The sequence below is a fragment of the Anas acuta genome, chromosome 20 (assembly GCF_963932015.1).
Source record: "Anas acuta chromosome 20, bAnaAcu1.1, whole genome shotgun sequence".
Lineage (NCBI taxonomy): Eukaryota > Metazoa > Chordata > Aves > Anseriformes > Anatidae > Anas > Anas acuta.
This window is the reverse complement of record NC_088998.1, coordinates 5,487,282-5,514,234: the sequence shown is the minus strand read 5'-3', so window position 1 is coordinate 5,514,234 and position 26,953 is coordinate 5,487,282. Positions and strand designations below refer to the sequence as shown.

General features: G+C 56.2%; 2 protein-coding genes across 7 annotated transcripts; one reads left to right on the top strand and one right to left on the bottom strand.

The window, feature by feature from the left end:
- Positions 1-933: 933 nt before the first annotated feature.
- On the bottom strand, positions 934-3,070 carry NAIF1 (nuclear apoptosis inducing factor 1). Its single transcript, XM_068656994.1, has 2 exons — positions 2,276-3,070; positions 934-1,679 (listed from the first exon to the last, which is right to left on the bottom strand). The coding sequence occupies exons 1-2, from the start codon at positions 2,808-2,810 to the stop codon at positions 1,216-1,218; spliced, it is 999 nt and encodes a 332-aa protein (XP_068513095.1). The 5' UTR covers positions 2,811-3,070; the 3' UTR covers positions 934-1,215.
- A 514-nt stretch (positions 3,071-3,584) lies between these two features.
- SLC25A25 (solute carrier family 25 member 25) lies at positions 3,585-25,393 on the top strand. 6 transcript variants are annotated; one of them, XM_068656977.1, is made up of 11 exons: positions 3,585-3,984; positions 18,311-18,437; positions 18,526-18,613; positions 19,045-19,080; positions 19,377-19,488; positions 20,210-20,368; positions 21,088-21,240; positions 21,357-21,464; positions 21,711-21,878; positions 22,288-22,438; positions 22,888-25,393. In XM_068656977.1, the coding sequence occupies exons 1-11, from the start codon at positions 3,655-3,657 to the stop codon at positions 23,070-23,072; spliced, it is 1,617 nt and encodes a 538-aa protein (XP_068513078.1). In that variant the 5' UTR covers positions 3,585-3,654; the 3' UTR covers positions 23,073-25,393. The 6 variants fall into 6 exon arrangements, with proteins under 6 accessions (XP_068513078.1, XP_068513079.1, XP_068513080.1 ...); XM_068656979.1 differs by lacking the exon at positions 3,585-3,984 and adding an exon at positions 10,640-11,209; XM_068656981.1 differs by lacking the exon at positions 3,585-3,984 and adding an exon at positions 15,631-16,148.
- Positions 25,394-26,953: the final 1,560 nt, after the last annotated feature.

Here is a 26,953-nt window from a genome sequence, read left to right as displayed (position 1 = left end):
TCATGAAGCTACCCTGGGTCCGTACAAATCTCATTTAGTGCCTTGTGACACTGAGCTCGCTCGGTGAGGACTGAACCCAGCAGCCTGAGCGCCTCACGAACAGCGGCTGCGAACGCTGCCCAACCCCGTGTAACTGTAGGAAGGGCTGAGCTGAGCCTTGCAGCCGTTTCTCAGCCTCCTGGTCAAAGCCAGGAAACTAACCTGGCTGAAATAACTGTTAGCAGGCTAACAAAGAGCTGCTGTACTGCCTCCAGCTCTGAGAAGGACGGAACCAACACCACTGCTAGACCCAATTCATGCTCCAAACCTTGCTAAAACGAGGGGCTGACAAACTCCTCAGGGTTGGGAGTCACTGCGTGGCTGAGGCCCTCTAGTCCGGGCCCTTCGATGGATGAACAGATCAGGGAGGTGACAGAGCTGGAGTTTCGCCTGCAGGCCCACCTGAGTGCAACCTGTGTGTGCTCCGACACGCAGCCCAGGGCAGCGCCTGCTAACCAAGGCACGGCCTTTTCATCTCTACCGACTTGAAAGTGCAATCTCCTGGCCGCACACAGGCAGAACACGAGGTGAACGCTCGCTTTTAACCCCATTTGTATCCTAAGGGGACGTGGGTGGGATTTAAACCGCATGTAGGCTCGATGCTGGCCTGCGTAGGCTGCATTTCGTGCTCCCAGAGCAGCATCCACCACTCGCAGTGCAGAGACAGGGCTGAACCGCCCCTGGTACCGCGTTTCCAGCAAATGCTTTCAGCAAGAGACAGGAAATCACCCACTGCCATGCACCAGTTACAGTAACTGTACCTTGGCAGCTTCAGCACTGTGATACAAGGAGGCTCTCCCTGTTACAAGGCAGCTAAAGGCGAGAGAAAGGGGGGGGGGGGGAGGAAGCGAGGTATCAGACTTAGGAGAGGTTTTCAAACAAATATAAAAATAATTATCGTCTTTTCTACGTTTTTTTAAACAAATCTATTGTTCTGAGGAACTAAAGCAACCAATGTTACATTCCTGCTTTATTACACATCCGGCTACCCCTCTGCACGGTGAGTCTGAAAAGGCAGCTTAGCATAAGATTAGGGGAGAAGAAAGCTGTCCGGGCTCGGCCAGCCTCCCAGGAGAGGCCGTTTCACACCGACAAGAGCTCGCAGCCCTCGCTCTGGGCCCAACGGCAGCAGAGGCAGTTTTGTTTTCCAAGAAAGACGTCCCAGTATCATATCTTTCACTGGATAATGCCATCTTGCTGCCCGGTCTGGCTGGGGTCAGCAGTCACCGAAGGGCTGGGCGTATTGCTCTGCAAAAACCGACGGAAGTCCTTAATCATGGGGCGGAGGACCTGGATGAGGGCACTGAGCGCGGCCTGCGTGCCTTCCATGGCCTGCGCCTGCCGCTCCTGCGCGCACGCCTGCACCTCCTGGGAGCGCCGGATCATCTGCAGCAAGTCATTCTGCTGCTCCAGGTGCTGGGCGATCTCCTTCACGTGCAAGTTGGTCACTCGCTGCTCCTGCAGGAGCTTGGCTGAGTTCAGGGCGATTCGGCTTTTCAGCTCCTGGGGTTTGGCCGACACCTCGTGCTGATGCGCCATCATCTCCAGGGGCGCCTCGGCCGTAACCGTCGCGGGGGCTTCCGTGGTGCAGTACTCCACGACGCCATCCTCCAGGCTGTGGTAGGTCGTCTCCGCAGGAACTGAGAACAAAGGACAGAAAGGGGTAAGGAGCAGCGGCAAAAGGAGTGGTTTTATCTACAGAACTATTCAATGAAGGTAACTGTAACACTGCCTGTTCGCCGAGATAACGTACAGCAAACAGTGAGCGCACAAAATGAGCTATTTAAGGCTGCTCCACCCTCATCTCGGCTTCCTTCTGGGGTGTACACGCTAAAGTCCAAGGGAACAGGGCACGCTACGTCTGTCTAGACAGAATCCCGCTTCACCCTGCAGTTCGGCGGGCTCCTTCCAAGCACCATTCACCAACTGACGGAAGGGCAAAGGCCCAGAACGGCGCTTATCAACCAGACAGCTCCTCTTTGGGGCACACCAGGGAGTCGGCCTGGGAGATATTTCTCCCTTTGCTTTTGTTTTGTGAGAAGGGGACTGCACAATTCCTGCTCTTAAGGCCGACCCCAGCTGTCAAAGCTGACTTCCAGTACACGACCACCTTGGAGCCGCTCCCCTACAGCACTTTGGGAACGGGCTTTTCGTTACGGAGTAACTTGGGGTGGGGGTTGGGGGGGGGGCTCCCCACAAGACCTCCAACCGCCCCTCGTGCGGGCGCCGCACTCACTCTGCGTCAGCGTGACGGTGGCGGCCGCGGCGGTGATGGGGATCTCGCCGCCGTCCCCCGCGCCGCACTCCCCGCCGGGCAGGCTGATGATGGTGGCCTCCCCCAGCAGGTTGCAGATGCGCTGCTGCATGGGCGTGAGGATGACGGGGGCGGCTGCCGCCCCTCCCGCCGCCTCCTCGCCCTCCGCCGTGCCTCCTCCTCCTCCTCCTCCTCCTCCTGCTCCACCGCCTTGTCCTTCACCGCCTTGTCCTTCCATGGCGGCCCGCACCTGGGCCACCTTGCGGCGCACCTCGGTCTTGAGGTCCGACCACTTCTTCTTCACCTCGGGCAGCTCTCGGCGGCAGGTGGCCACGGCGTTGACGCGCCGCAGGATGTCGTGCCAGGCGGCGGCCTTGGCGGCCAGGGGCACGCCGGCGTTGAAGTGGTTGACCAGCAGGTGCTTGCCGCGCTCCAGCTCCTCCACGATGATCTCCACCTCGCGCTCCGAGAAGTTCATCTTGCGCTTCTTGGCCGGGGGGGCGGGCGGCGACGCCATGGCCCCGAGGGGAGCCTCGTGAAAGGGTTTTGGGGAGGCCTCGAGGGGTCGCGGCCCCCCCCGGGTCGGGGAGGGGGGCGCGGGGCCCCTCAGGGCCCTGTGGAGGCCGCGCGCCCCCTTCCCGCTCCCCCCCCCCAACCGCGGCCCTTAGCAACCGCCAACGGTACGCAATTTGCGTACCGCCAGCAGCCGGCGGGCCCCGCTCAACGGCCTCCGCCCTGCGACACTGGCGTAATGGCTTCCAGAATCAGCCCCCCCGTCCCGCCGCGCCTGGTTGGGCCGCGCGGCTGCTCGTCACCCTCAGGGTCCCGCCCCCCCGTGGGAGAGGAGCGCGGCTATTGGTCGATCCGGCTGTCCGTCAAGGGGAGGGAGGGGAGGCCCCGCCTCCCCGCTTCCCTCATGGCACTGGGCCTCCGTGAGGCCGGGCCCGCCCCTAAATTTCCCCGCTCTAATCCTATTGGTTCCTTCCCTGCCAATCAACGCACAGCGCCCACCCCCCTCTGGAAGCTGCTGGGTGCGCGCCACGTCCGTCAAGATCAAACGGAGGCCGGGCTCGCGATCTGATTGGAGCAACCGCCGCTTTTCCCCGCCTCCCCCCCGGCGTTTTAACCAATAGGCGCTCGCTCAACCCTCCTATACCGGCTCGCGCGCGGCGCCGCGTTCCGATTGGCTGCGAGCCGGGAGGCAGCGCGTGCCGGCCTGACGTCAGCGCCGGGAACCTCTACCATTGGGCGGCGGGGGGGCGTCACGTGGGGGCGGCGGCGCGTGGCGCGAAGGCGGAAGCGTCCGGCGGCTGGCGGTGGCGGAAGTGCCGCCATTTGGCGGCGGGGCGGGCGGCGGGAGGATGCCGGGGGCGCGGCGCTCGCTGGCGTCCCCCGTGGTGAGCGGAGTGCTCTGCCCCTGCGGCTCCCCGCGGGCCGCCGCCGCTCCCGGCACCGCTTCCGTGACCGACGGTGCTGCCGGTGGTGCTGCTGGTGGTGGAGGTGGTGGCTCCGGTGCCGGTCCCGGTGCCGGTCCCTGCGGGCGGGCGCTGTGCGAGGCCTCGGAGCAGGAGCGGCGGCTCCGGGCCCTGTTCCAGAAGCTGGACGTGAACCGCGACGGCGCCCTCTGCATCCACGACCTGGCCGTGGGGCTGGGCCGCCTCGGGCTGCACCGCACCGAGCTGGACCTGCTGGTGAGCGGGGGGCACCGGGGGTACGGACAGGGCCCGGTTCGTGCTCGGTAATCCCATGTCAGGTTTTTTATTTTATTTTATTTTATTTTCCTTGAGGGACTCAGAGCGTAGGCAGGAAGGGTTCTGGGGCCGTGCCGTTGGCACACGAGCCCTATAAACCGCCCCGCTGGGTGCTGGGCATCGGGAGCTGCCCCCTGCTGCGGGCACACAGCTCCCGGGGCTGCTTATGGGGAGCCCCGGTGCCAGCCGTAGGGACACGGCCCCGTTTCATCGCACTCAGCGGGGTTGAGGTCCCTGTGAGTCAGGAAGCAGCTTATCGGGGCACACGCAGCTCGGCCCATGTTATGGGTGTAGGGCCATAAAAGTGCTGCGTGTCCCGGGATGACTCCAGGGAGGGGAAGGGCTGCAGCTGGGCTGTGACCGGCAGGGAGCTTCTGAGGCAGAGGAGAAAACTGAAACGATGGCTCCTGCGCCTTCCCTGATCCCTTCACTTGCTCTGACCGTGTGCATCCACTCTTCCCAAAGGTGCCGGCTCCCTTCTAACTAACCCCTTTTAGGTGTTACCGTTGCTTTTCAGTTGGCACCTTGCTGCTGCAGAGCATGATAACTCTTGGGCAGCACGAGGATCCTGGGGGTGATTTCCTGCTGCTGCTTCTAAATTTGCCATGCCGTGGCAATTTGCTTCGGTGCTGAAACTCAATCGCCCCCCCTCACACCCCATAAATCAGCTGTGCACACCCTGTGACATGCCGGCCTGCTGCCCGTGGGGCTGGAGTCCTGGGCGCTGGCAGGAGGCTGTGCCCCAGAATGTTCTGTGCCCGTGTGCCGCTCTTGGTTCGCATTCCCTTCTCCTGGGGACTTTACTCCGTCCAGCCTGACACTTTCCAAGCTGTGAGGATGTGCCACGAACCCAAATGCCTTTTCCTCATCTGCTTCCCCTCCTGCTCTGCAGGAAGCGGCTGGGTAGAGAAACGGAGCTGGTGGGGGCATCAGAGCCCCCCCTGCAGCAGTGTGAGAGCTCCGGGTAGGGGCTGAATGCAGGGTTTGGAGCTCTGGGTTCCACTTGGGCATGTGAGAGCCGGCTGGAAAGTTTCCGCCCTGTGGCTTTTTTTAAAAACTTCACAAACTTCCTGTTTCCCAGGGAGTTCTATTAAAAGCCGTTCCTTTGCCTTCCCCAGCCGGGCTCAGGGTGACACTGACACGTGGGTGCCTAACGCCACGTCGCAGTCAGGGCAGTGTAAGGTCGGGATGAAAACCTCCGATGGAGCAGCCGTGGTGTTGGAGATGGATTTGAGCACAAATCTCACGGGCTGCTTGTGCTCAGTAACTCGCTCAGGGCCTCGGGTACCTCTCACTGCTCCTCCCATGCAGGAGGACATTGGATAGGGGAGCTCCCTCCCTGTGCCTGAGGGACAGCAGGGACAAACACCAGCCCTGCGATGCCAGGGCAGTGCCAGCTGTGGGCGGCTGAGCTCTGTCAGCAGGCCACAAGTCCCGGTGGCAGCAGCGCCCGCTCTGGGCTGGCACTCAGAGCAAAGGAGCAATGTTTTGTCTCCTCCAGCCTCCCGGTTCTCACCCAGATGAAGCCCCGGGCTGCGTTCAGGAAGCTGCTGCCTTTTGTTCTGGGGTGGCCTTCGGCAGCGGGGAGAGAAGTCGGACCCAGATTGTCCTTTGGGGTGGAATTTGCTTATGTAAACCATGTTTTTTTTTAAGGCTGTGCTGTTATCTTTAAGCCATTTGACAAATACCGCGTGCCAGATCTGTGAGCCTTCCAGAGAAACGCTTGTTTGTGCTGGGGCCGGGAAGCAACGCGCACACCTCACTGCCCGAGTGGGAAGGGAACAGCCACGGGCAAGCTGCTGTGGAGGCTCATGTCCCCTGCAGGGAGCACGAACCTGCCTCGGGAGCAGTCAATGTTCTTGCTGCTCTCTGCCTCCCCTCCTGAAGATGTTTGTGTGGGTTTTTAGAACTGAAAATGTGTTCAATGGGAGTATGGGTCGTGCAGCCAGCACTGTGCCTCCTGCTCTGTATCTGGAGACGGCGTGTTGCTAAAAACTGATGGATTTGGCCTCTCTGATATCCTTGTTTCTCCCGGCCTTAACCTGTGTGACTGCCTCGCTCTCACCTTCCCAAAGAAAGCCACCCCAACTCTGCCTGAGTGAGGCTGTGTTACGGGCTGAGGTTCCAGCTGGTGGCCTCTCAGTCACCTCTCCTGGCTAAGAGAACAAATGGAGATGCCCTGAGCCTGTCTGAGAGCGGTTTCACCTCATGGTAATGACACCTCAAATACCTCCAGAGGTTTGTGTTAAATCAGCCAGGAATGGGGTGCCTGCTGCCCGTGGGGAGCGGGGCTGGTGGCTCTGCGTGCTCTGAAACGTGGCGTGAGGAGAGCCCTGCTCCTGGGTGCTGGCGAAACACAAGGTGTAGGTCAGTGATTGTGCTGCAGATAAACCCTGCGTCTGTGCTCAGGGCTGAGTCAGCTCTGTTTCACCCCTGGAGGTGTTGTGAAGACGTGGACGAACCCTTCACAATCCACCAGAGCCCCAGGTGTGATGCCTGAGATGAGGGAGGGAGACTGCAGAGAGGTGCCCTGAGTCCCCATGGGGCTGTGCCCTGGGGGTGCTGCTCACTCCAAGTGCCTGCGGGGTCCCCGAGGTGCAATGAAATCGTGGAGCTGATGCGAGGCAGCTGGCGCCCCGAGCAGGGCTGGTGCTGGGGCTTTGGCCTTTCCCTGGCAGCTCTGTGCGGCGGTGTTTAATTACCCGGGCTGCCTTCCCTGGTGAGCAGCCTGAAACAGATCCTCCTCCGAGCCGGGGCATTGCTGGGTGGTCAGCTCGGGAGGGGAATAAAAGGAATTACTGGGATAAGGGCAGGGAAATGAACCCAAAACTTGAGCATACTTGGTGGTAGTTCGATTTTCCTCAAACAACAGAAGTCAGTGACAGCTCTGGCTGTGCAGCGTTGTGTTGGCACTGCCACAAGGACTGCCCTCCTGTTTGGGAGCCCCTGCAAACGAGCAACATGTGGAAGAAAAGTGGTCAATGAGGCCGTGTTCGTGGCTGTGCCCCCAGGTGTGGGACACCAGCACGCTTTGGTGACACCCTGGAGTTTGTCAGAGCGAGGCAGAGCAGCGGTGGCATCGCTGCCAGGGGCTCGGGGCAGGGAGCTGTGCTCCGGGAGCGATTGCTGACCCCGCTGGGCCCCGAGAGGCGCTGCCACACGGGGTCTGTGGCCCCGGAGGTGAGCAGGGGCTGGGTGACGTGGCTGTGGGGCCGTCACGGCTCAGCTGCTGCTTTCCTGCGGGGCTGTGCCCGCTGAGCCGTGGGGTGCAGGGAGAGGCTGAGTGGCCACCTCCTGAGTGCTGAGGGCGCCCTTCTGGCCCTTCCTGGGATGGGACGCGGCCGTGGTGGATCCCTGAGCTCCCCCAGCACTGTGCCTGTGCCCAGTTCCTGCGAAGACGCCTGCCTTTCGTCCTGCTGCTGTCTGGGCTCTGCCCCACCACCCCAATACGTGAGCGGGGCTGGCTGGTGCTGGGCAGCTTCGGTAGTTGAGCAGCAGTGGCCAAGGCGTTGAGGTTCCTCCAGCGCGCTGCCAGAAGTGCCGTGCAGGGCTCCTCTTGGCTCCCTTTCCCCTTTTAAAGTCTGTCAAGTCTCATCTTTCCCTAATTACGTAGGGAAAGACGAGAGGTGAGCGCCAGAGCGCTGCCAGCAGCATTCCTCGGGTGTCCCTGCTCGGGGGCGTCCCGGAGCTGCGTCACCGCGGGGTCACGCCGGGCCTGGGGCAGCTCCCCCTGTGCGGGAGGCGAGGTTTGGCTGCTCCCCTTCCCTCTGCCCGGCTCGCTTTTCACCCTCCTTCCCGCATATTTTCGGCGTGAGCTAGCTGTCTGCTGATCGCACTTGGGTTCCTGCTGGAAAAGGCTGCGTGCTCGCCCAGGAGCGGTGCAGAAGCCCTCTCACAGCCGGCAGGGGCTGGGATTCGGCTCCTGCCCGGTGCTGCCGGCCCTGAAAAACCCCAGGGCCCACGGGAGACGTGGCAGGTACCGGGTGTACGGGGTGGGATCGGAGAAGATCCAAAACACCTCAGATTTGGGACCTACCAGGAGACCTCCCTTCGCCAGCCGGCACCACGAGGCGAGCACTGTTCTAATTAAGCAAAACACGGCATCCTCCCGCTCTCTCCCTTCTCCTTTGTCTCCGTTTGGGCTTTATCACCGCCTTCTCCTCCTGACCCCAGGGCTGCACCTTGGTGGTACAGGACAGCGGGGTCCCCAGAAGCCCTCCCCTCCTGACAGCCTGACCCTGCCAGTGGTGAGGTAGGGAAAGGAGCTTTGAGACAGCCTCAGTTTGCAATTTCTAGAAAAAAAACATGAATTTTTGTTCTTCTTTGTGCCGGCTCAGGCCGGACCTGCTGCGTTTGTGGCATCTTCTGTGCGTGAGTGCTCGGCCTCCTGGTGCTGGGGTGGTGCTGGTGTGCGGCTCCCCGGAGGAGAGCCTTGCCTGCAGCTGTCTCATCCCGCTGTCACTGCCTTCATTGTTCTGACCTAATAACATTCCTCGCTTGGTAAAATAAATGCTTTTTTTTTTTTCCAAATATGATTAGAAAAGTCTGTTCTCCAGGAGCTGGGGGAATTCCTCCGAGGTTTTCAGTAGCGAGGACAAAAGCCGAGGAAGAGTTGCCGAGTTCCTGCTGGAACTGCTCTCCGAGCAAGTACTTTCTTGCACAGATGACTGTTTATGGTGCATGGGCGAAGGCAGATGGGGTCCCTGCCATGCACACACCCCAACCAGCAGCTCACCCAGCACGGCGGAGCCGAGCAGTGGTTCCCAGTGAGGTTTGCTGGCCTGGCAGGTCCTTGCACGGAGCTGCCCGGCGCCGTGACCACTGGTACAAGCCCAGTCCTGCTCGTGTGCCCTGCCCTCCGTATCTCTGATCCTTCTGGTAGAGCCGTGTGCCTGCCTCCTCCCGACCCCGTCCGTGCCCGCAGTTGTTCCCCAGCGCTCTGCGTGTCCCGGCTGTGTCGGTGAGGCTGTGGGAGCGAGGTGAGCATGGGGCTGATGGGGCTGTGGGAGCTGCCTGGAGCTCACGGCCACCAGGAGAGCTCCAGTTCGCTGCTGCTGCTGGGACTGCAGCCTCAGGCTGCTAAAAGTGGATTTTGAAGGACTGTGCCCGGCTCAGAGAATCTGCTTTGCTCCTCCTTTGGCTCAGCAGCATTAAAATGCTAAAACCCCACCTCAAAGGGCTGTGATTTGGGTCCACAGAAAGCAGTGTAACTCCTGTGCTGTCGGCAGCAGCACCACACAGACACCTCCCTACCTGCTGCTGCTGTGCCTGAGCCGTGTCCCTGCTCATGCCCTGTGTGGCTGCCTCTCCCCTTTTTGGTCCTGCCCCGGTGTGTGCCTTGAGGTTTAAAGTTAAAACCTCTCCATGCTGTGTGTGGGCCTTGTGATTGAGCAGCATTTTTGTCTTGTTAGGTAACCCTGAAGCGCATTTGCAGAATTCTTTGTAATGTGAGTTCTTCTGCGTGCTCGTCCCTTTTTCCATTACTCAGGTTGCTTAAAGGAATTCAGCAGCAGCAAGTCCCCTAAAATGAGATGCTTTACATTCTTCCTCTCACGTCTATTTGCAGATGGGCTGCTTAAAACTTGTCGTTCGTCCATGTTTTGGGTTGTAGTTTTGTACCTGATGACTGTAAAGCAAAACTTTCCTCCTGTTTGGTGCCGGCAAAGGTTAAAAAGTGGAAATGGAGGTTGGGTGCGTGGCAAGGAGCTCACTGAGCTGCTGTTGGGAGCCTCGGTGATGGGATGTGCAGCGTGCTGTGTTATTGGGGTACAGAAACGAGCTGTGCTTGTAGGGCAGCGCTGTACCACTCCGGGAGGCGAGGCACGCGGTGCCCTCCTTCTGCAGGCACAGGAGGTGGGCAGGGATGGGGGCTGCCAAGGAGCTCCCTGCTACCCCAGCACAGACACGGCGTGCCCGGGGGGCTGGTGCTGCTCACGGGGGCTGTGGTGCAGCCCCACAGCAGGTCCAGGAGCTCCCAGGGGGATGTTTTGTGTTCTGGGCCACACGCTGCTGGCTGCTGGTGCTGCCTGTGCTCTGTGCCCAGCTAATCCCTCGCTCATCACGCAGAGCCCCAGCCCGTTTGCTCGGCGGTGCCGTACCCACGGCGCGTCAGAGCGTGCTGGATAAGCGGCCACCCGGTGCCAGCAGGGCGCTGGGAGCCTGCTGGCAGGAGCACAATGCGGCACCAGCAGCTGTTGCGGTGACGGATGGCGCTCTGACAGCCCCCGGGGAGACGGGGAGCAGCTTGAGGTCCATTCAGCCCCGGATCCGGAGTCCCATCCTCTGCCCAGCCCCAGGAGCGGGTAGGTAACCCCTGTGCCCAGCCCCGAGCTGCCCTGGGGCTGCTCTGGCCGCTCTCCCTGCCCGCCGGGCGCGCTCCCCGCGGGTCCCCGCGCGCTCCCGGCCGCCTGCGCGCGCTGCCTGGCTCCGGAGCCCCGCGGCGCTGGGAGCGGCGATTGGCTGGGCGCTGCTGCAGTGGGGACGCAGCCCCGGTGCTCAGCCCTGCCGCTGGGATGCGCCTCGGCGCCTCTGAGAAGCCGGAGCCTTTCCGAAAAGCTCCTTTTTTTTTTTTTTTTTTTTCCTAGCCCTCCTCCCGAGCGCGGCATCTCGGCTTTTCCGTGCAAAGCTCGGCGTCTTGGCTTCTCCGCGCCGGAGCTCCTTGCGCTTTGTCTGTTGCCACCAGATTTGTGAGGCGCTGGTACAATGAGCTGCTTGGCAGGCCAGGCACGACCGCGCTAGCAGCAATTTCCAAAGGCAGGAAGCGTCCGCAGGAGCCGGGCCCTGAGGAATCGGAGCCTGCAGAGCCGCCGGCTCGAACCTCCCGCTGGTGCCGTGCCCCCTCCCGTCCCCGGGGTGCTCGGCGGGGTGCTCAGCACCCTCAGCAGCGGGCGGCTGCGAGCCTGGGGGGCTTTCCCTGCCGGGGACGCTCGCCGCGGAGGCGATGCTGCAGAGCCTTTGGCATTTTCTGTCTAGCTTCCTTCCCAGGGCCGTGTGCCAAGGTCCTGCAGCTGAAAAAGAGGATGAGGCCGGGAACGGCAGCCCGCTTCCAGGCCCCGGGGAGAAAGGGCCAAAGATGGTGGGGAAGCCCCAGGACAGAGGGACTGACCCCACTGAAAGGAGACCAACTATCCTACTGGTGGTTGGACCCGCAGAGCATTTTCCAAAGGTAACGGGACCTCCAGGGGCCTGCAGAGGGGTCGGCCAGGCCAGTGGGGAGCAGGGGGAGCGCACAGGGATGAGCCGTGTGTGTGTGCTTGGGGAGGGGGCGGCAGCAGGGAGCGGGCCCGACGCGTGGGCTTGCCAGGAGGGAAACGGGGGGGAGCAGGGGAATGGCTGCAAAGGGACGATGTAACCTTTCGGGTGTGATGCTCAAGGAGAAAAATACTTATAAAGGGAGGAGGGGGTCTGGGATCCTTGGTGGCTTGCAGGCAGCGTAACTCAGAGGGCAGGGGGTGGTGATGCAGGTCAGTGACAGGAGAGGGACCCCAAAAGGTCCTGAAATCCTCGGGGGGTCGGTCTGGTAATTTGGCAACCCCCTGGAAACTGCAGAGAGCTGCCATGTGCTGAGTAACTGAGCCCGGCCTGCAGCAGGCTGGCCCCGGGGAGCGGGCAGCATGAGGAGGGGGCCAAAATCTGTAGGGTTGGGAAGTGCCCGGGGTGGGTGAGTGGGGGCTGCGGGGGGCGTGCGGTTGGCGGCGGGTGAATGGCGAGGCTTTGTCTGGGGGGAGGCGAACAAAAGCGGCTCAGTTTCCTGCTGGCCTCGTAGTACGAGGCTGGCTGCTGGCAGTTCTGGGTTATCTGTGAGGGGGAGGGAAGGTCGGGGGGGCATCCTGTGGGGTTTGTGACCCGGCAGAGCCCCTGGGGGAGCCGGGGCTGGCTGCGGCGTGGAGGGGAGGCGGTGGGTGGCTGGCAGGATCCAGCTGGATTGGGCTTCTCCCTGAAATGGGCACTGAGCGTGGTTGGGGCTGGGGGGGGGCTGAACACCTCCTGCTGGGGCTGTGAGTGGGAGCGGGCAGGGGGTGTTCACATCCTGCTGAGCAGCAGCCACTCCCTGCCTCAGCCCCGCTGGGATATCTGCAGGGAGGAAGACTTCTGCCTTCATCCCTGCTGCCAGCAGTGAGCACTGCGCGTCTCCTCCAAATCCAGAGGCGTGTGCGCCTTGAGAAGAGGAGCGCTCCTGTGCGCAGAGGTTGGAGAAGGACAGAGGCTCAGAACAGATGAGGTTGTGATGAAAACCTGGAGAGAGCAGGGCTGCAAATCTCTCCGGTACCTGCCGAGGGAACAATGGCTTCAGTCAGCTGTCTGCACCTGCAGATGAGGTTTTCTCTGCAGTGGGGAGGGCGCTGACAGCGATCTCCTCTCGCCTCCGTGACCCCGAGAAGCTTGGCTTTGTAGGAACCCTAAAATTGGCTAATGCAGGAGTGCCTGGAGGATAAGGCTGCGCTAACACGGAGTTACTGCCGCTTAGGAAGGAGCTGCCCATCTGCTGCGGGGCTGGGGCTGTGTAATTTTAGCCTGTCCTCCCTGTCCAGTGAAATACGGAGCAGAGCTCTCCTCGGGAGGATTATGCAGATGGGTTTTACCTCGCTCATGCTGCGCCCAGCCACCGCGGCTCGGCTAACGGACAGCAGCTCGCAAGGCTCGCTCGTGTATCTGTGCTCTGATTACCTGTCTGTAGTAGGGGTGTTGTAAAAAGTCCCTTAGGGGCAGGTTGTAAATCACTGCGAGCAGCCGGTGGTATGGGAGGGGTAAAGAAAATGTGGGGGACTCCTGGCTTCTGGCCTCTGCACGGCGCTGACCTTGGGGTAAGTGTCTTCGCCGCGTGCCGCTTTGTTTCCTGAGGGTGCATGTAGCTGCTAAAAGCACACACAGCACCGTGCTGGGCTTCCCATAAGGAATTTGTGCCTCCATAAATGCCTGAGGGTGCTTCCCAGCCGTGGCTCCTCGATCCTCGTGTCGGTGGCAGCTCAGCTCCTTCACCAAAGGCTTTGACACGAGGTGTAGGAGAACCTAGGCGAAAACGCCGCCCCGAAAGGCGATGCGTTGGCTCCGGGGTGTGTGCGCAGGAGAGGCACGACCTGCCCTCCATGTCACCGCCTGGACTTGTGACTTTGGAGCGGTGTTGTCAGCGCAGCGGCTCACCTTTCCTGCTGTCACCTCTCCCGGTGTGCTCACCCCTGTGTCACACAGCGTTTGTCTGCCTGCCCCATCCTTGTCCTGCCCCGGGCCTGGCCGACCGCTGCACCGCGCTGCTCTGCGGGGTCTCTGCAATCATTAACTCCCCCCTCCGTCCGCTGTTTGTGCTCCGCGAGGACTTTCTGTACTGTACAATTAATTATCAGCTAACTTCCAGCAATCAAAGCCCCGAGTCAGCAGGACCTCCTGCCATCCGTGGGTCTCAGCGCTCGCCCCGAGAGCTCGTTGCCTCCGCAGGATGTTAGCCGTGCGGCTGTAACGCTTGCCGCCACTTGATATTTTTAGGGACTTTTTTTTTAGCCAAGTAAATTAAAAATCCAACGGCGTAGTCTCTGCTCCTTGTATGGCTGCGTCTGCCCATCCTCTGGGAGGTACCTCCCGGGGCTGCTGGAGGAAGCCAGCGGGGAGGCAGATGCCTGGGGGACTACAAATGACTTGGGGAGGGTAACGCTGACGTGGCAGCCAGTTGAGCTGCTAACACAACGTTTAAGCAAGGGCCAAATTCCATGAATAAACTGGAAAACGGGTTGGCGGGTTCCTTGGTGAGAAGAAAAGCGAGTGTCTGGTGGAAGGAGCCCAGGGCCCTCCGCTGCTGCCTTAATTTGTGGGGTGACCGCTGGTGGTGATAGCAAGGGTGACTTGGCAGGGCTGGCTTGTCTTGCTGCTCTCAGCCCTGCCCTTGGCTCGATGGGCTGGGGACACAGCCCGTTTTTGGGGGATGCACTGCCCGGAGATCCCACATCTCAAGCCCGGGGGCTGCGTGTGGCAGGGGGCAGCGAGCCCCTGCTCCTGGGGTGCAGGCAGCATGGATCCGGCAGCTTGCAGACCTGTCCGGCTGTTGGGTGCTTCCACACTTACCAGGATGATTTTTAGGTGATATCTAAGAACTGGTAAACGCTTTTTTTAAACTCCCTTCGTCATTATTACCAGAGCTGCCGGTATAAGCTTAGTTCATAATCTGCCTCTCCTTCTTAGCTTGCTGTCCTGTAATTAATACCCTGCATAAATCAGCTTTCTTAGCCTCGCTACCCCTCTCCTTTCCTCTGACGTAGGTGGTAAGGCTTTCTTTCCTAAAATGTGCAGATTTTGCCTTTTGTTCTAGCTGCCAACTGGCGATGGAGTTTATTAGGGAAATCTGCATCACGTCGGCATGGCAACTGAGCCGCCAAGCGCCTGGAATAGTGATGCTTGGCAGCTCGGGGGAAGGCGTGCAGGGGATCTCGAGGCTCGGTGGGCAAATTTGGGTTCTGTTTGGTCATTCAGCACCTGGCCCTGAGGTCCCGTGCGTGAAGTTGGGGCGCTGCTTGCAGCAAGATGCAGGGTGGGCAGGCTGGGGTGCGCGGTGGCGTGCGTGTGGTGAGCTGCTGCAGCTGATCCCTAAGAGGATCGGGAGGCGCTGAGCAGATCCTGTTTTCGTGCAGAGACGTCAGCAGGGAGCAGGTTAAGCCCGGTTAGGTAACGCAGTGGTGTCGGGGCAGGTGAGGTGCTGGGAAGCCCTCATGGGTCACGGCTCCCCGCGGCACCCCATGGCTGCGGGGCACGAGCTGTTAAGCTTTTCAGCAAAATAAACCAACAACAAACCTTGAAATAACCCCCAGATTAAATATCCTCACTTCGTGTCATGGACATGCCGCCCTGCAAACAGCTCCTGACTGCCCTTGGCTTTTTCCCCAAATCTAAAGAGCAAAACATCGCCGTGGCAGTGGGAAGGGCCCCCTGAGCATCAAGCTGTGAGGAGAGGAGCGCTGCCTGGACTTTGCCCTGGCTGGGAGATCTGTTTGAGCAGAGCAAACACAAGGAAACGGCGCTGTGCGAGCAGTGGTGCCTTGAGCGCAGCCAGCACCAAGCGTCTGGGACCCTGCTCACCGGGTTTGGGTCCTCAGCGGGACAGCTCTATGGAGAGTTTCAAGATAGAAATGCAGTTTGTGTTCGTAACTCGTGTTCTGTAGTGGTGCTGGCAGTCAGTCGTGTGTTCACTGCGGGGTCGGGCGTTATCCTGGGCACCTGGCTGCAGGAAGCGCCCCCAAGCCTGTAATTAACACCTGCAGTAATTGCTACCTGTGCCACGCTCCCCCTTGTCCGGCTGTGTTTGGGATGAGAGCTTGGGAAGTCACTTACCAAGTGGCTAAATTTGAGGCTTTTGCTCGAGGTGGGCATCCCAAATACGATGTGAAAGCGACAAGTGGCTGCCACCCTGCTTCTTACTGGCTTTATAGGAAGTAATTTGGGGAGGTAGCGTCAGTGCTGCTGGGAGAGGTGGTGATGGAGCCCGGATCCCGCAGTGCTGGGCGTGCAGGTCCCTGGTGTTACACAGCAGGGTTGGGAAGGAGCAATGGGGTGGACGGAGCAGCAGGCGAGTGCTGCGGGTGTTGGCCGAAGCCTCCTGGGCGAGAGGAGACACCCAGAACGAGTTAACCACAGCGAGGAGTGATGCAAGGGCTCTGGGCGTACTGGGAGATCACTGGGAGTGTACTGGGAGGCTGGTGCCGGCGGCGGAGCCTTCGTGGGAGGCTGCTGGCTGTGACGAGTGCGCCGGGGCTGCTACCGCTTCCCTTTTAAGCAGAAGGGCAGGGCTTGAGCAGCCAGTCCCACCCGAGCCGGGGCGCTCATAGGCGCGTGGCGTGGGGCTCGCCGGCATTTCCTTCCCACCGCGCTGAGCTCAGCTCACAGGGCTCAGGGCTCGCCTTCCCTTCGCTTCTCGTCCCTTCTCGTCCGTCGGAGCAGGGCAGCCGAGGCTCCGGCTCAGGACCATGCTCTGCCTCTGCCTGTACGTGCCGCTGCTGGGGCAGGAGCAGGCGGAATTCGAGTACTTTGAGTCCAAGGGGCTGCCGGCCGAGCTCAAATCCATCTTCCGCCTCAGCCTCTTCATCCCCTCGCAGGAGTTCTCCACCTACCGCCAGTGGAAGCAGGTAGGGCCGCGGCTGGGTGCTGCCGGGGGGCTCGGACAGCCCCGGGTGGCTGCTTGGAGGGGGGAGAAGCTCGTTAGGGCCCCGCTGTAATATTGGGGCACGGCCACGTGTCCCGGAGCAGTGCGGGTGGGCTCCTGGGTTCTTGTGCCTTAACTCCGGCAGGAGCTTTGTGCCTCTCAGGCTGCTGAGACCAGTTGGTGTGACGCAATTAAAATAGTTTTTTTTTTTTTCAAGCTGCGGCTTCCTCTGCTCTAATTAAAGGCTGCACATCCTCTTCCTTTTCCTCCTGTGTGCTGCCGGGTCTGCCCCGTGTCCCTGAGCCCTGCCTGCTGCCGCAGCGGCCACGTGCTGCTGAGCGGGGAGCTCGTCCAGGAGCTCTTCTCTCCCCGCTCATGGCAGATCCAGGGACTGCCGAGCGCTCTGCTTGGCTCCATCTCACAGCCCGTGCTTCCAGCTGGCTGCTGCTGGCAGCGTTTTCACCCCCAGGCTCTTGAGAGCATGGGCAGCCAGCGGTGGGGCTGCTTTTGGGGCAGCACCAACCCGGCTGTGGGATGCGTGGGGTCCCGAGCACGCTGCAGGTCCACGTGCTGTGTGGGTGGCTGTGCAACGCAGCCGGGGAGCGGCTCTGCCTGCCCCCATCGCTTCCCTGCTGGTACAGCAAGGAGCTGCAGGCAGCTTTTTGTTCATAGAGGACGGCGAGTTGCACAGTCCCATCTCGGCGCTGTCCCCGAATTATTCGTGGCTGCCAGCTGGCCGGGGTTAGGCTCAGGGGGAAGCCCTGGTTCAGCTGTCGGGGCGGCTGCAGCATGTGAGAGGGGTTGGGCTATCTATAGCCTGCGAACTGGCTGCGGAGCCGGGCATGAACTTTCCGTCAGGCATGTGATAAGTGGCAGGTTAGCGAGGCTGGGCACGCCTCAAAGGTCAGCGTGGTTGGGACAGCACTTTCTTATTTAAAGCTCCTAAATGATTAGGGATGATCCTCGTAGCATTAGGGCCGCAATGACAGGGCACGGCGGGGCAAGGGGAAGGCGGAATTTTCATAGGGAAGTGTTCAGCATTGAAATTATCTTAAAATAGCAGTGAAATCAAAACTTGGCTAATGGAGACCAGTGTCCAGAGGCTGGGGAAATAGCACCAGAAGCTTATGTTTCTATGTTACCTCTGAAGCCTAAATATTGAACAAAATCCTGGCAAATGGGGTCAGCCCGGTGCTGGGTCGTGGTTCAGAGCCTCCTTAACAACCCGCCTGCCGCTCACACAAGTGGTACCAGGGTTACAACCAAAATACAGGCGATGCAGTGGGCGGAATCACGCACCGCTTTGTGTCGCTCACTGACTCATGTTGGGGAGGGCTGTCAAAGGCAAGTGACTGAGCGAGAAGGGAAATGGGAACTCCCTGAGCCACATTCCTGCAGCCTGGAGATCACCTCTCCTGTCAACAAGGAGCCACGTGCCCCTAGGTAGGACAGTTCATCTGCTCTTGCCCCATGCTGGAATGAGTTAATTCATCATTCGCCTTGTCCTAGATGTCTGACACCACCTGATCTGGATTCTGGCTTTGCCCTACTAAGAACCTTTCCTCGTTCTTTATGCTTCTCAGGGAAACTTGTACAATTAAAGCACATAGCTCCGGGGTACTGAAACCAGTTCGGAGGGGTTTTTATCTTTGGCTGTGTCCACTAGAGCTGGACAGGCTCTTTCTGGTCGGAGTCGGTTCTTGCCAGAGGTGGCTTAGTTCTCTAAGTATCGTATTAGGCATGAAATTCCTTCTCCTGCTGACTTTATTATTACTGAACTTTGGTGATTTTATGCAAATCTGGTTGCCTCACACTTAATCCCCGCGGAAGCTCATGAGCTGTCATGCAGGATGTTAATCAAGATGTTGGGCTGAGATGAGATACCTGATAGTAGCAGAGTATCCCCAGTAAAAGCATGAGGCATTTCGTTTGCGTAACTAACTTTGGAAGAGGGTTGCCTGGAAGCAGGTGACTTTTGGATGCTTTGCTCAGATTTCTTTGAGGAACTTTCATAATTCTGTCAGCTGCTTTCTGAGGGGGAAAGGCCAAAGTCATGTGGGAAATAGTATTTGGATATGGTGCAAGAAGGGGCAGATCTGAGCAAACAAAGGAGCTGATGGTTTTTGGTTTTTGTCTTCTGAACAGAAAATTGTGAAGGCAGGAGATAAGGACCTGGATGGGCAGCTGGATTTTGAGGAATTTGTTCACTATCTCCAAGACCACGAGAAGAAACTGAGACTGGTCTTCAAGAGTTTGGACAAGAAGAACGATGGTAAGCGCCTTTCTCTTGCTCACCAATAGACTGTTGCTTGCTTCAGCTGGTTGTACACGTACTTGAACTCACGGCCTTATCTTTGCAGGCCGTATCGATGCCCAGGAGATTGTACAGTCCCTTCGGGACCTGGGAGTCAAGATCTCTGAACAGCAGGCAGAGAAAATACTGAAGAGGTAAGGAGTCAGCTGGTTCTTCTGTCCTCCTGAACGTGAAATCTTCATGGTGAGAGAAGGAAACCTCTGTCTCTGTACCTCGTACATTCTGGTCACGTCAGCTGTTCCCTTTTTGCCCAGTACTTTTTGATTTTTTTCAACAAATTAACACTTTAAATGCTGTAATGTGTTATGGGCAGTTACTGTTAGAACCTCTTTTCTTGCTGGCCTGTTGTGGGGAAGGGCTTGCACCTGAGCTGGTTTGCATTCCTGTCTGCCTGTCCTGCTACCCTGAGCTTGCTGCTTTGGAGAGGGGCTGTGCAGTTGCTCTTCAGAAATGCTGAGTGCGTTTTGCATGTGGCACTAACATGTTAACAACCACTTATCTGTGCTGTTTTTTTCCTCTTTCTTTCCTCTGCAACCTTCCCTCTGTCTGTTTGCCTGTGTGTCAGAATAAGGACGGGACACTTCTGGGGTCCTGTCACCTAGTAAGTATTTTCTTCCCTTCAGTTGGGAAACTAGCTGGACTTGCTTTGGTAGGAGGGGGTACAGCAACTTCCGTGGTTCAGTTAGAGGGGAAGGAGGGGAGAAGGGAGACTGCTTCTATCTCTCTGCAGTGTTTGGTGAAGAGATTTCCTAGCTTTGTCTTGTGTCTCTTTGGAAGTCTTTCAGCAGTTGCTTTGCAAAGCTTTTTCTGGCGTAGGCCTGAGTAATCAAAGGGAAGGGGAGGAGGAATCTGTCACCCAGTGGGAGTCTGTGCTCATCTAATGATAAATCTTTTTAGCATGGATAAAAATGGGACGATGACAATTGACTGGAACGAGTGGCGAGACTATCACCTGCTGCACCCGGTGGAGAACATTCCTGAAATCATCCTGTACTGGAAGCACTCCACGGTAAGAAATGCTTCCCCCACAGCAGGTCTTGGTCTTTCCCCAGGTTCTCAGTCAAAGCCATGACCCCCAGGAGATGCAATCAGCAGTCTCTATCATTTTCTTTATGGTTCAGTAGCTGCCTGGAAGCCAGTTGCTTCCTGTTCTGTCCTCTTATCTTGCCACCCATCACAGGCACTATTTCTGGAGCCTCTGGCACAGGTGGTAACTACTTTCTGCAAGATGAGTGTGTTTGTTTGGCTTCTACCTCTGAGAGCTTGTACTGGTGGCCAGCTCCTGCTAGTTCTGAACTCGTTAAGAGGAGGAACTGATGTGACAGGCAGCCGTGCTTCCTGGAGATATTTCAGTGTGTGTAAATAGCGTGTAACGAGATTAAACTGGCTGTAAGCTGTGAAGGTTGAAGTGAGGCTCAGCTTTTTCCCTACGCAGTTGCCCGCAGTGGATCATTTTGTTCCGTATCCTGATCCACGGCACCTGAATGCAGACAAATGTTTAGCAATTCCCAGCTCCCCAGACAGAAGTCTTGTAAACGTAAGGTACCCTTTGACATGCTCTGGTGCTGGCAGTCCCGCTGGTCAGACATAACAGTTAATGGTTACAGATAAGCTGCTGACTTGGAGTGAGCATATTCATTGCTTCAACACTTAGCACTGATAAAGAGCAATAAAACTTTGGCAAGATTACCAGCTGATAAAATGTTTCTCAACACCTTACATTTTCGCAGATCTTTGATGTCGGAGAGAATTTGACCGTCCCTGATGAGTTCACAGTGGAAGAGAGGCAAACAGGGATGTGGTGGAGACATCTGGTTGCAGGTGGAGGTGCAGGTGCCGTGTCCAGAACCTGTACAGCTCCCTTGGACCGCTTGAAAGTGCTCATGCAGGTATGATGGAACAATCCCAGTTTGTTTGAATAGCCAGGCTGATTCCTTTAATATTCCTGCTAAAGTGATGCCGAGGAGACAATAATAATATTCACTAACAGTACAGCACTCTGACTGGCATCAATCCTTTTGCTCCTGTATTAGCATTTTAGAAATCTTTTTGGGTTATTTGAATGATCAAAATCACGTCAGCATTTTATTCTTCACAGTCTAGAAAAGATAGAAGATTTCAGGAGGTAGAAGTGAAAACTGTCAATAGTTGGAGAGCTCTGTCGTTTAGATTTTGGTGAAGCAGGTTCAAGTTGTTTTCCCACAGGAGTTGAAGTGATTGTGGGGATCGGCAGGCAGAGCTGGCATCCTGTGCAAGTGTTATGTGTTACAAAGGCATTGCAAAAACATAATTTTCAGCTTGCACCTGCTTTTAAGCCAGCTGAGAAGTCTGTTCTGTGTAGCTGGCCCTGTTCTAGGTATGGGAGTTGTCTGTTTAACCCTTCCCCCCATTCCGAAAAGGAGATATTGATTAGATTCATTAGCTAACATTGGACTTTTCAAAAAGGAAGAGAAGCTTGCTTTTCTATTGTAGAAGTTATTTGGAAGGGATTAAAGCCTTGGCAAATCTCTGGGTAAATAAAAAAAGTGCCCTTTTGTCCCTGGATTACGGAAGAACGTAACGCTGTCGTAATCAGGCCTGGAGCTAATCCAAGCTCTCTCTCTCCCAGGTTCATGCCTCCCGCAGCAACAACATGTGCATTATTGGCGGTTTTACCCAAATGATCCGAGAGGGTGGACCAAGGTCACTGTGGCGGGGGAATGGCATCAACGTGCTGAAGATTGCACCGGAATCTGCCATTAAGTTCATGGCCTACGAGCAGGTGAGTAAAAGAGCGTGGAGGAGTCTGGCTGCAGAGGGGTCTGTGGAAGGCCAGGATGAAAGAAGAGCAGCTGGGATATTCGGTGATCCTCAATCCTTTCTTTTCGGCTTCCGCAGATCAAGCGATTCATCGGCACCGACCAAGAAATGCTGAGGATTCACGAGCGGCTGTTGGCTGGCTCTCTGGCTGGGGCCATTGCGCAGAGCAGCATCTACCCGATGGAGGTGAGGCCCCGGGGCTGCCGGCCCAGCCCACACAGGGTGGTGGCGAGGTGCCAAGACGAGAGCTTATCGTGGAGCTGGTGTTCTGCTCTTATCTCTGAGAACTCCTTAGTTAAGCTGGTGCCAAGTAATGGTGCTCACATGATGCGTGCTCTAGTCCTGAACATCCTGCTCCCGAGAATGACGTTGCGTGTTTTTCTCCTGTTGGTTCTCTTGTGGGTCTTCATGGCATTTCTTCTGGTCTTCTAGGTTCTGAAAACACGGATGGCTCTAAGAAAGACGGGACAATATTCAGGCATGTTGGACTGTGCCAAAAACATCCTTTCCAAGGAAGGAATGGCTGCCTTCTACAAAGGCTACATCCCCAACATGCTAGGAATCATTCCATATGCTGGTATTGACCTGGCAGTCTATGAGGTATGGAGCCTTTAACCCTTTTGTAGGGCTGTGCTGCTCATTTAGCTTTATCACTGTCAGACCTGTCAGTTACCACAGGAATTTAAATAACTTTTCAAGGCCTAATCAGCCTTAAGGGGGGTACAGGTGGATTTTTACTCAAAATGGCCTAAATGACAATGCAGTACAAGAATCCTACTTTCATAGTTGGCATCATGCATGATTCCTTTTTTTTTTTTTGGAGAGAATTTCAGCAGAAAATTGAGGGTTTTTTTCCTAGGCCCCTAAAGTAGCAGTAGCTCAAAAAAAAATGCCCATGATGCCTGGTTGAAATTGCACACATCTCCATGGGCCTTTATGCCAGATCTTTTATATAACTTGATATTCTTGATTGCTTCTTCACTGCTAACATCTAGCTTGTTCCTTCCAGACACTAAAAAATGCCTGGTTGCAACGCTACGCTGTCAACAGTGCTGACCCTGGAGTCTTTGTTCTCTTGGCTTGTGGCACCATTTCCAGTACCTGTGGACAGCTCGCCAGTTACCCACTGGCTCTTGTGAGGACACGCATGCAGGCCCAAGGTGAGAACTTCGGGGAACTCTGTAGTAGTGTGTGAGTTGCTGCCATGGTCTCTGGGCAGGGTAAAGGTCTGCTGGTGCAAACATTGCAAAAACAGCCTTAACTGGCCCGTGCAGCTGAGCAATAGGCTATTTGCCATGCTGCAAGAGGACAGTGGACTTTGCTCTGCCCTTAGCACCTCGTGTCAAGCACCTCCAGGACAGAGCAGTTCTGTTTTGCTCACGTTAGGAACTGGGGCTAAGGGCATTGGCAGAGCAGTTTGGGAAAAAGGCTGTGATGCATGGCACAGCCACGGCTTGCTGAGAAGTGAGGTACTGTCCTCCCTAAAGCACCTTTGGTCTGTGAACATCCACAGGCAGCGCGTGACTCAGAACTGCTCTCTGAGACAGGGTTTATCTTAGTGTTTTAATGACGTAGGCTGCATTACTTACTGGGTCTTTTTGTGTTGCAGCTTCTGTGGAGGGTGCTCCTGAAGTGACGATGCGGGGACTGTTCAAACACATTCTGAAGACAGAGGGAGCATTTGGTCTGTACCGGGGTCTGGCCCCGAACTTTATGAAGGTGATCCCGGCCGTAAGCATCAGCTACGTGGTGTATGAAAACTTGAAGATGACTCTGGGTGTGCAGTCACGGTGACCAGGAGATGCTGAGGACTTTGAACTCTGAAATCTTGGGGTGTAATCCCAAGACGTATAGCCATCTCTCATTCTGTGAATGTGTCGACACTAAGCTGACTAAGCAAAGCTGTGAAATCTCAGATAGTTTGTGAGTCAGTAAGGGGAGGGGAGCATCTGGTGTCCTTTGCCATCTTGCTACTCAGAGCTCTACGTAAACCATCAGGTGGTCCGTTTTGTTGGGCCTTTTGGGAGACCGGGAGCTGAACTCCTGGCACAATCCTAAGGCGTGAGTTGCTGAGGTCAATGTAGCAAAGATTTGGGGAACAGTCTGCTTTCAGCATATGACATGTACAGAGCTGTATGCCTGCAGATGAGCACCTTCTGACTTGCTGAAAGAGCTTCTTTTTCCATTCAGTTGTTTAACTTCCTACCTGTTGTTTAAATTTGTACAAACCTTGTGTAGGAGCTGCTGCCACACCAGGCTTGTCATTATGTTTACATATATTCCTTTGGGTAGGAGACATTCATGTTCTGCTTCCAAGACTTGACATGAAATGTAACTTTGAACTATACTGGTTTTGAGGGCTGGTGGGCAGTGGTTTATCCGGTCAGGCTGAATGTTACTTAGGCCAGCCTGATGAAGGATTAGGATTATTTATTTTTGATAGGTTTAAGTGTGTCTCATAAATCCACTAACAAGATGCACTTACTAACAGAAGCAGCAGACTAGAGCCTGCATGCCTGTATCCTTTGCATGCCGGGATTGGCTTGTCTTATACTCAGCAGGGGCTTGGAAAGGGGAAGGCTTGAGAGTCCTCGGTGGACCGGCACCTTGATGCATGGCTTTAGTGAATAAATGACAATACTTCACAGCTCCTGTGCAGCTGTGCTCCCAGCACGACAAGAGAGCCCCTGTGCAGCATCGCATGGACCTCTGAATTCCATTCTGCCTGGTGCCAAGGGTAGCTGATGGACCTTTCCAAACCCAGTGCCTACGCTGCTATCTATCTCTTTAGACCTCTTTGTAGATTGATGTTCAGGTTTGCATTAGCGGGATGGAGTCCCCGAGCCAGAAGGGTCTGTTGTGGGAAGGGGTGTTAGGGAGAGGGGCTGGTTGTCACTGGGAGAGGTGAGCTTTCAGTCCCGAGGACGCGCTTGCTTTTCTTTCAAAGGGTGCTTTTCATAAGGCTAAGGGAAAGAGCTGGCTTTAAAATTTCTCTGCATTATGGGCTACTTTAGTTGATAGGATCTGGCTTCTGAGGCCTGGGAGATCCTCATCCAACTTTTCGTTTTGGGCAAGATGGACCAGCGTTGCATTCCACTGTTTTACTGCTTAAAGCATATTTATTTTGTATTTATTTGAACAGAGTTATGTCAGACTATTTTTATAGACTTGTTTAAATATTGTTACTGTGCTTGTATTTCTCCTGTTTTAAAAAGTTCTCTATTTGTTCTCGTACATCACACAGCTGAGTCGTGGGAAGGACACTGAAGTCACTAGCGTACCTTCCCTGTGGGGCTTGAGCTGCCTTTCCCCAGTCCGGGGTTGTTGCTGGAGGACCTCAGCCCAGAGAAATTCTGTAGCAGGATGCCATAGGAGAGAAGGGAGCTGGTGAGGAAGCAGGGATGAGGGCAGAGGGTGCACCGTGAGGCCTGCCTTATTTCGGAATTGCCTCTGTGCACGGCTGAAGGGGTTTCGGGTGGATGGCTGAAGTTGGGAAGTAGAAGGTCTGTGCATGTTGGGTGTCACAACAGCTAATTGAGAGCGATCTTGGGGAATCTTTATGTAAAAGGGGAGGGGGGAGAAATCTCAGGGACTAAAGAAAACACAAGTTTCTAGAGAGATGGGAGGAAACTTGCCCTTGGACCCAAGCTGCTGCAGTTGTGCTTTGAGACTGAATCAGCAGATCCTGCTGCTGAGCCACTGCTCTCTACGTGCAAATGGACACTGGGGAGAAGTGCCTGAGAAGTCGGAAAAGGATCTGTTAGCACTCAGCAGCTGCTTTTCTGCTGACAGACTTCATGGAGAGCCTTCCAGGTGAGGCTCTCTGCCTTGGCTATCCAGTGCTGTCAGTAGTTAGCCACGTGGGAATCTTAAGCGGTCTGGATTAGTGATAAGATTTTTTCCCACCCCCCCTCTTTTTTTTTGAGATCTATTGTAAATTTTGCAGTGGCTCCTTCCTACCAGTGTGGCCTAATGGAAATATGAATATCAGAATGCAAAAATCAATGCAAAATGACAACCATCTTTGTAGCTGTAACCACAAATTGTTAATATGCAAATCTAACTCGGATCCTTCATGTAGGGAACAGTCTGCTAATAAAGGTCTGTCAAAGAGATGCCATGTGTCTGTCTCTTTCTCGATATGGCTTATTGGTGGTCTGTGGCCAGACTAGGATGGCTTTTACCAAGGATGGTGATGCTGGGAATGGTTCTCCCTACAAGGACCTGGGAGAACAGAATTCTTAAAGGGAAAAAAGAGCAAAAATGAGATCAAAAGTAATGGTGGATGTAATGGCTCAGAAACACTTGGATATGGTTGGCTTAGCTCTGAGTGCTGCTGGACGTTTTCCTCATCTGTTCAGTGTCCATAACTTGTTCAGAGAAGTGAGAGCCCTGGAAAATCTGGAAACTGCAGTCTAAATAATGCCCCTGAAGGAACAAAGGAACCTTGAAGGACTTTTAAGGTTTTCAAAAAAATTTTTTTTCCAATTTCTGTCTAAAACAACAACAATAAAACTGAGCTATTGAAGGTTCCAGGAAACAGCTAAATCAGACGGCATTTGCACTGCCAGCAAACAGAACTCTCCGTGGGGACTGCACTGGGGTTGGTTTTTATGTCTCTGACTGTCATTCAAGGCTTTTATTCATCTATAACTCTACTTATAAAGCCTTGGCCCTTGCAATCTGAGGAGCTGCTTTCCAGCAGTGTCAGCTCTGCTCAGCTGAAGGCATTGCAGCCTTCTCTGCCCCACAGCTCTCAAGGCTGCTGGCAGCACCCATCTCTCTGCTGTCCTCTCCTGCCCTTCCATGGCTGGCTCTGAGGTGGGGTGTTAAGATTCTTGCCACAAGCCGATAAAGATGCTGGAAGCAAAGGCTGGCCAGGTACCTGTGCCCTGAGACCCCGAGGGAACGTGCTGATTTCACTCTGTAAAACCCAGTTTTGCTACAAGAAATTGGGCCAGAAGCCCGAGCGAAATGCTCCCCAGCATGCGCTGCCTTGCAGGGTAAAGGCACCCTGGTGGCACTGCGGAGGGGCAGGACTCCTTGCTGTGTGCCAGCAGCTCGTCCTTTTCCTCCTTTTTAAGGCAGAGATATTTTCAGTGCTTAATTACTAGGTTAGAGCTGAGACTGAATTACCTCCCAGCCACGCAGCAACCACGGGTGCTTTTTTTAACCTTCCCTTAGTGTCACAAGCATGGAGCAGCAGCGCTGCGCTCCCCTGGGTGAAGATGGAGGTGTGGGGTGTCTGTCAGCACCGTACCCCAGCACTGTGCTGAATTCACAGGGATGTGAGGAATTGAGCCCTTTTTCTGGGGGGGAATCAAAATCCTGCAGGCCTGGGTTAGCAGCCCCAGCTCCACCAGTGTCACCACAGCCGGGCATGCTGTGGGTGAAGGCTGGGGAGCTCTAGCCTGGCCCACAGGGATAAGAGGGAAGGGCAGCAGCAGCTGGGCTCGTTTTGGGCAAGATGGACCAGCTCTGGCAGGAGTTAGGGACTGATTCCAGTTAAGCCCCATCTTCCTCTCGGCCCACAGTTTGAGGAGAAGTTTCTGGCCTCATGTGGATTTCAGTTATGCATCAGATGCTTGGCATGCTCCTATGCATGGTAACTGATTGCCCTCTTCTGGTAAGCCTCCATCACTGCTTTCAGTGTTACCTCTGGAGGAGCCCGGTTC

Excerpts from the sequence above, each read along its gene's own strand:
- NAIF1 (XM_068656994.1), bottom strand. The coding sequence starts at position 2,810 with ATGGCGTCGCCGCCCGCCCCCCCGGCCAAGAAGCGCAAGATGAACTTC. Across the intron at positions 1,680-2,275 it reads CACCGTCACGCTGACGCAGA|TTCCTGCGGAGACGACCTAC; the intron begins GTGAGTGCGGCG and ends CTTTGTTCTCAG.
- SLC25A25 (XM_068656977.1), top strand. The coding sequence starts at position 3,655 with ATGCCGGGGGCGCGGCGCTCGCTGGCGTCCCCCGTGGTGAGCGGAGTG. Across the intron at positions 20,369-21,087 it reads GCTTGAAAGTGCTCATGCAG|GTTCATGCCTCCCGCAGCAA; the intron begins GTATGATGGAAC and ends TCTCTCTCCCAG. Across the intron at positions 21,241-21,356 it reads AGTTCATGGCCTACGAGCAG|ATCAAGCGATTCATCGGCAC; the intron begins GTGAGTAAAAGA and ends CGGCTTCCGCAG.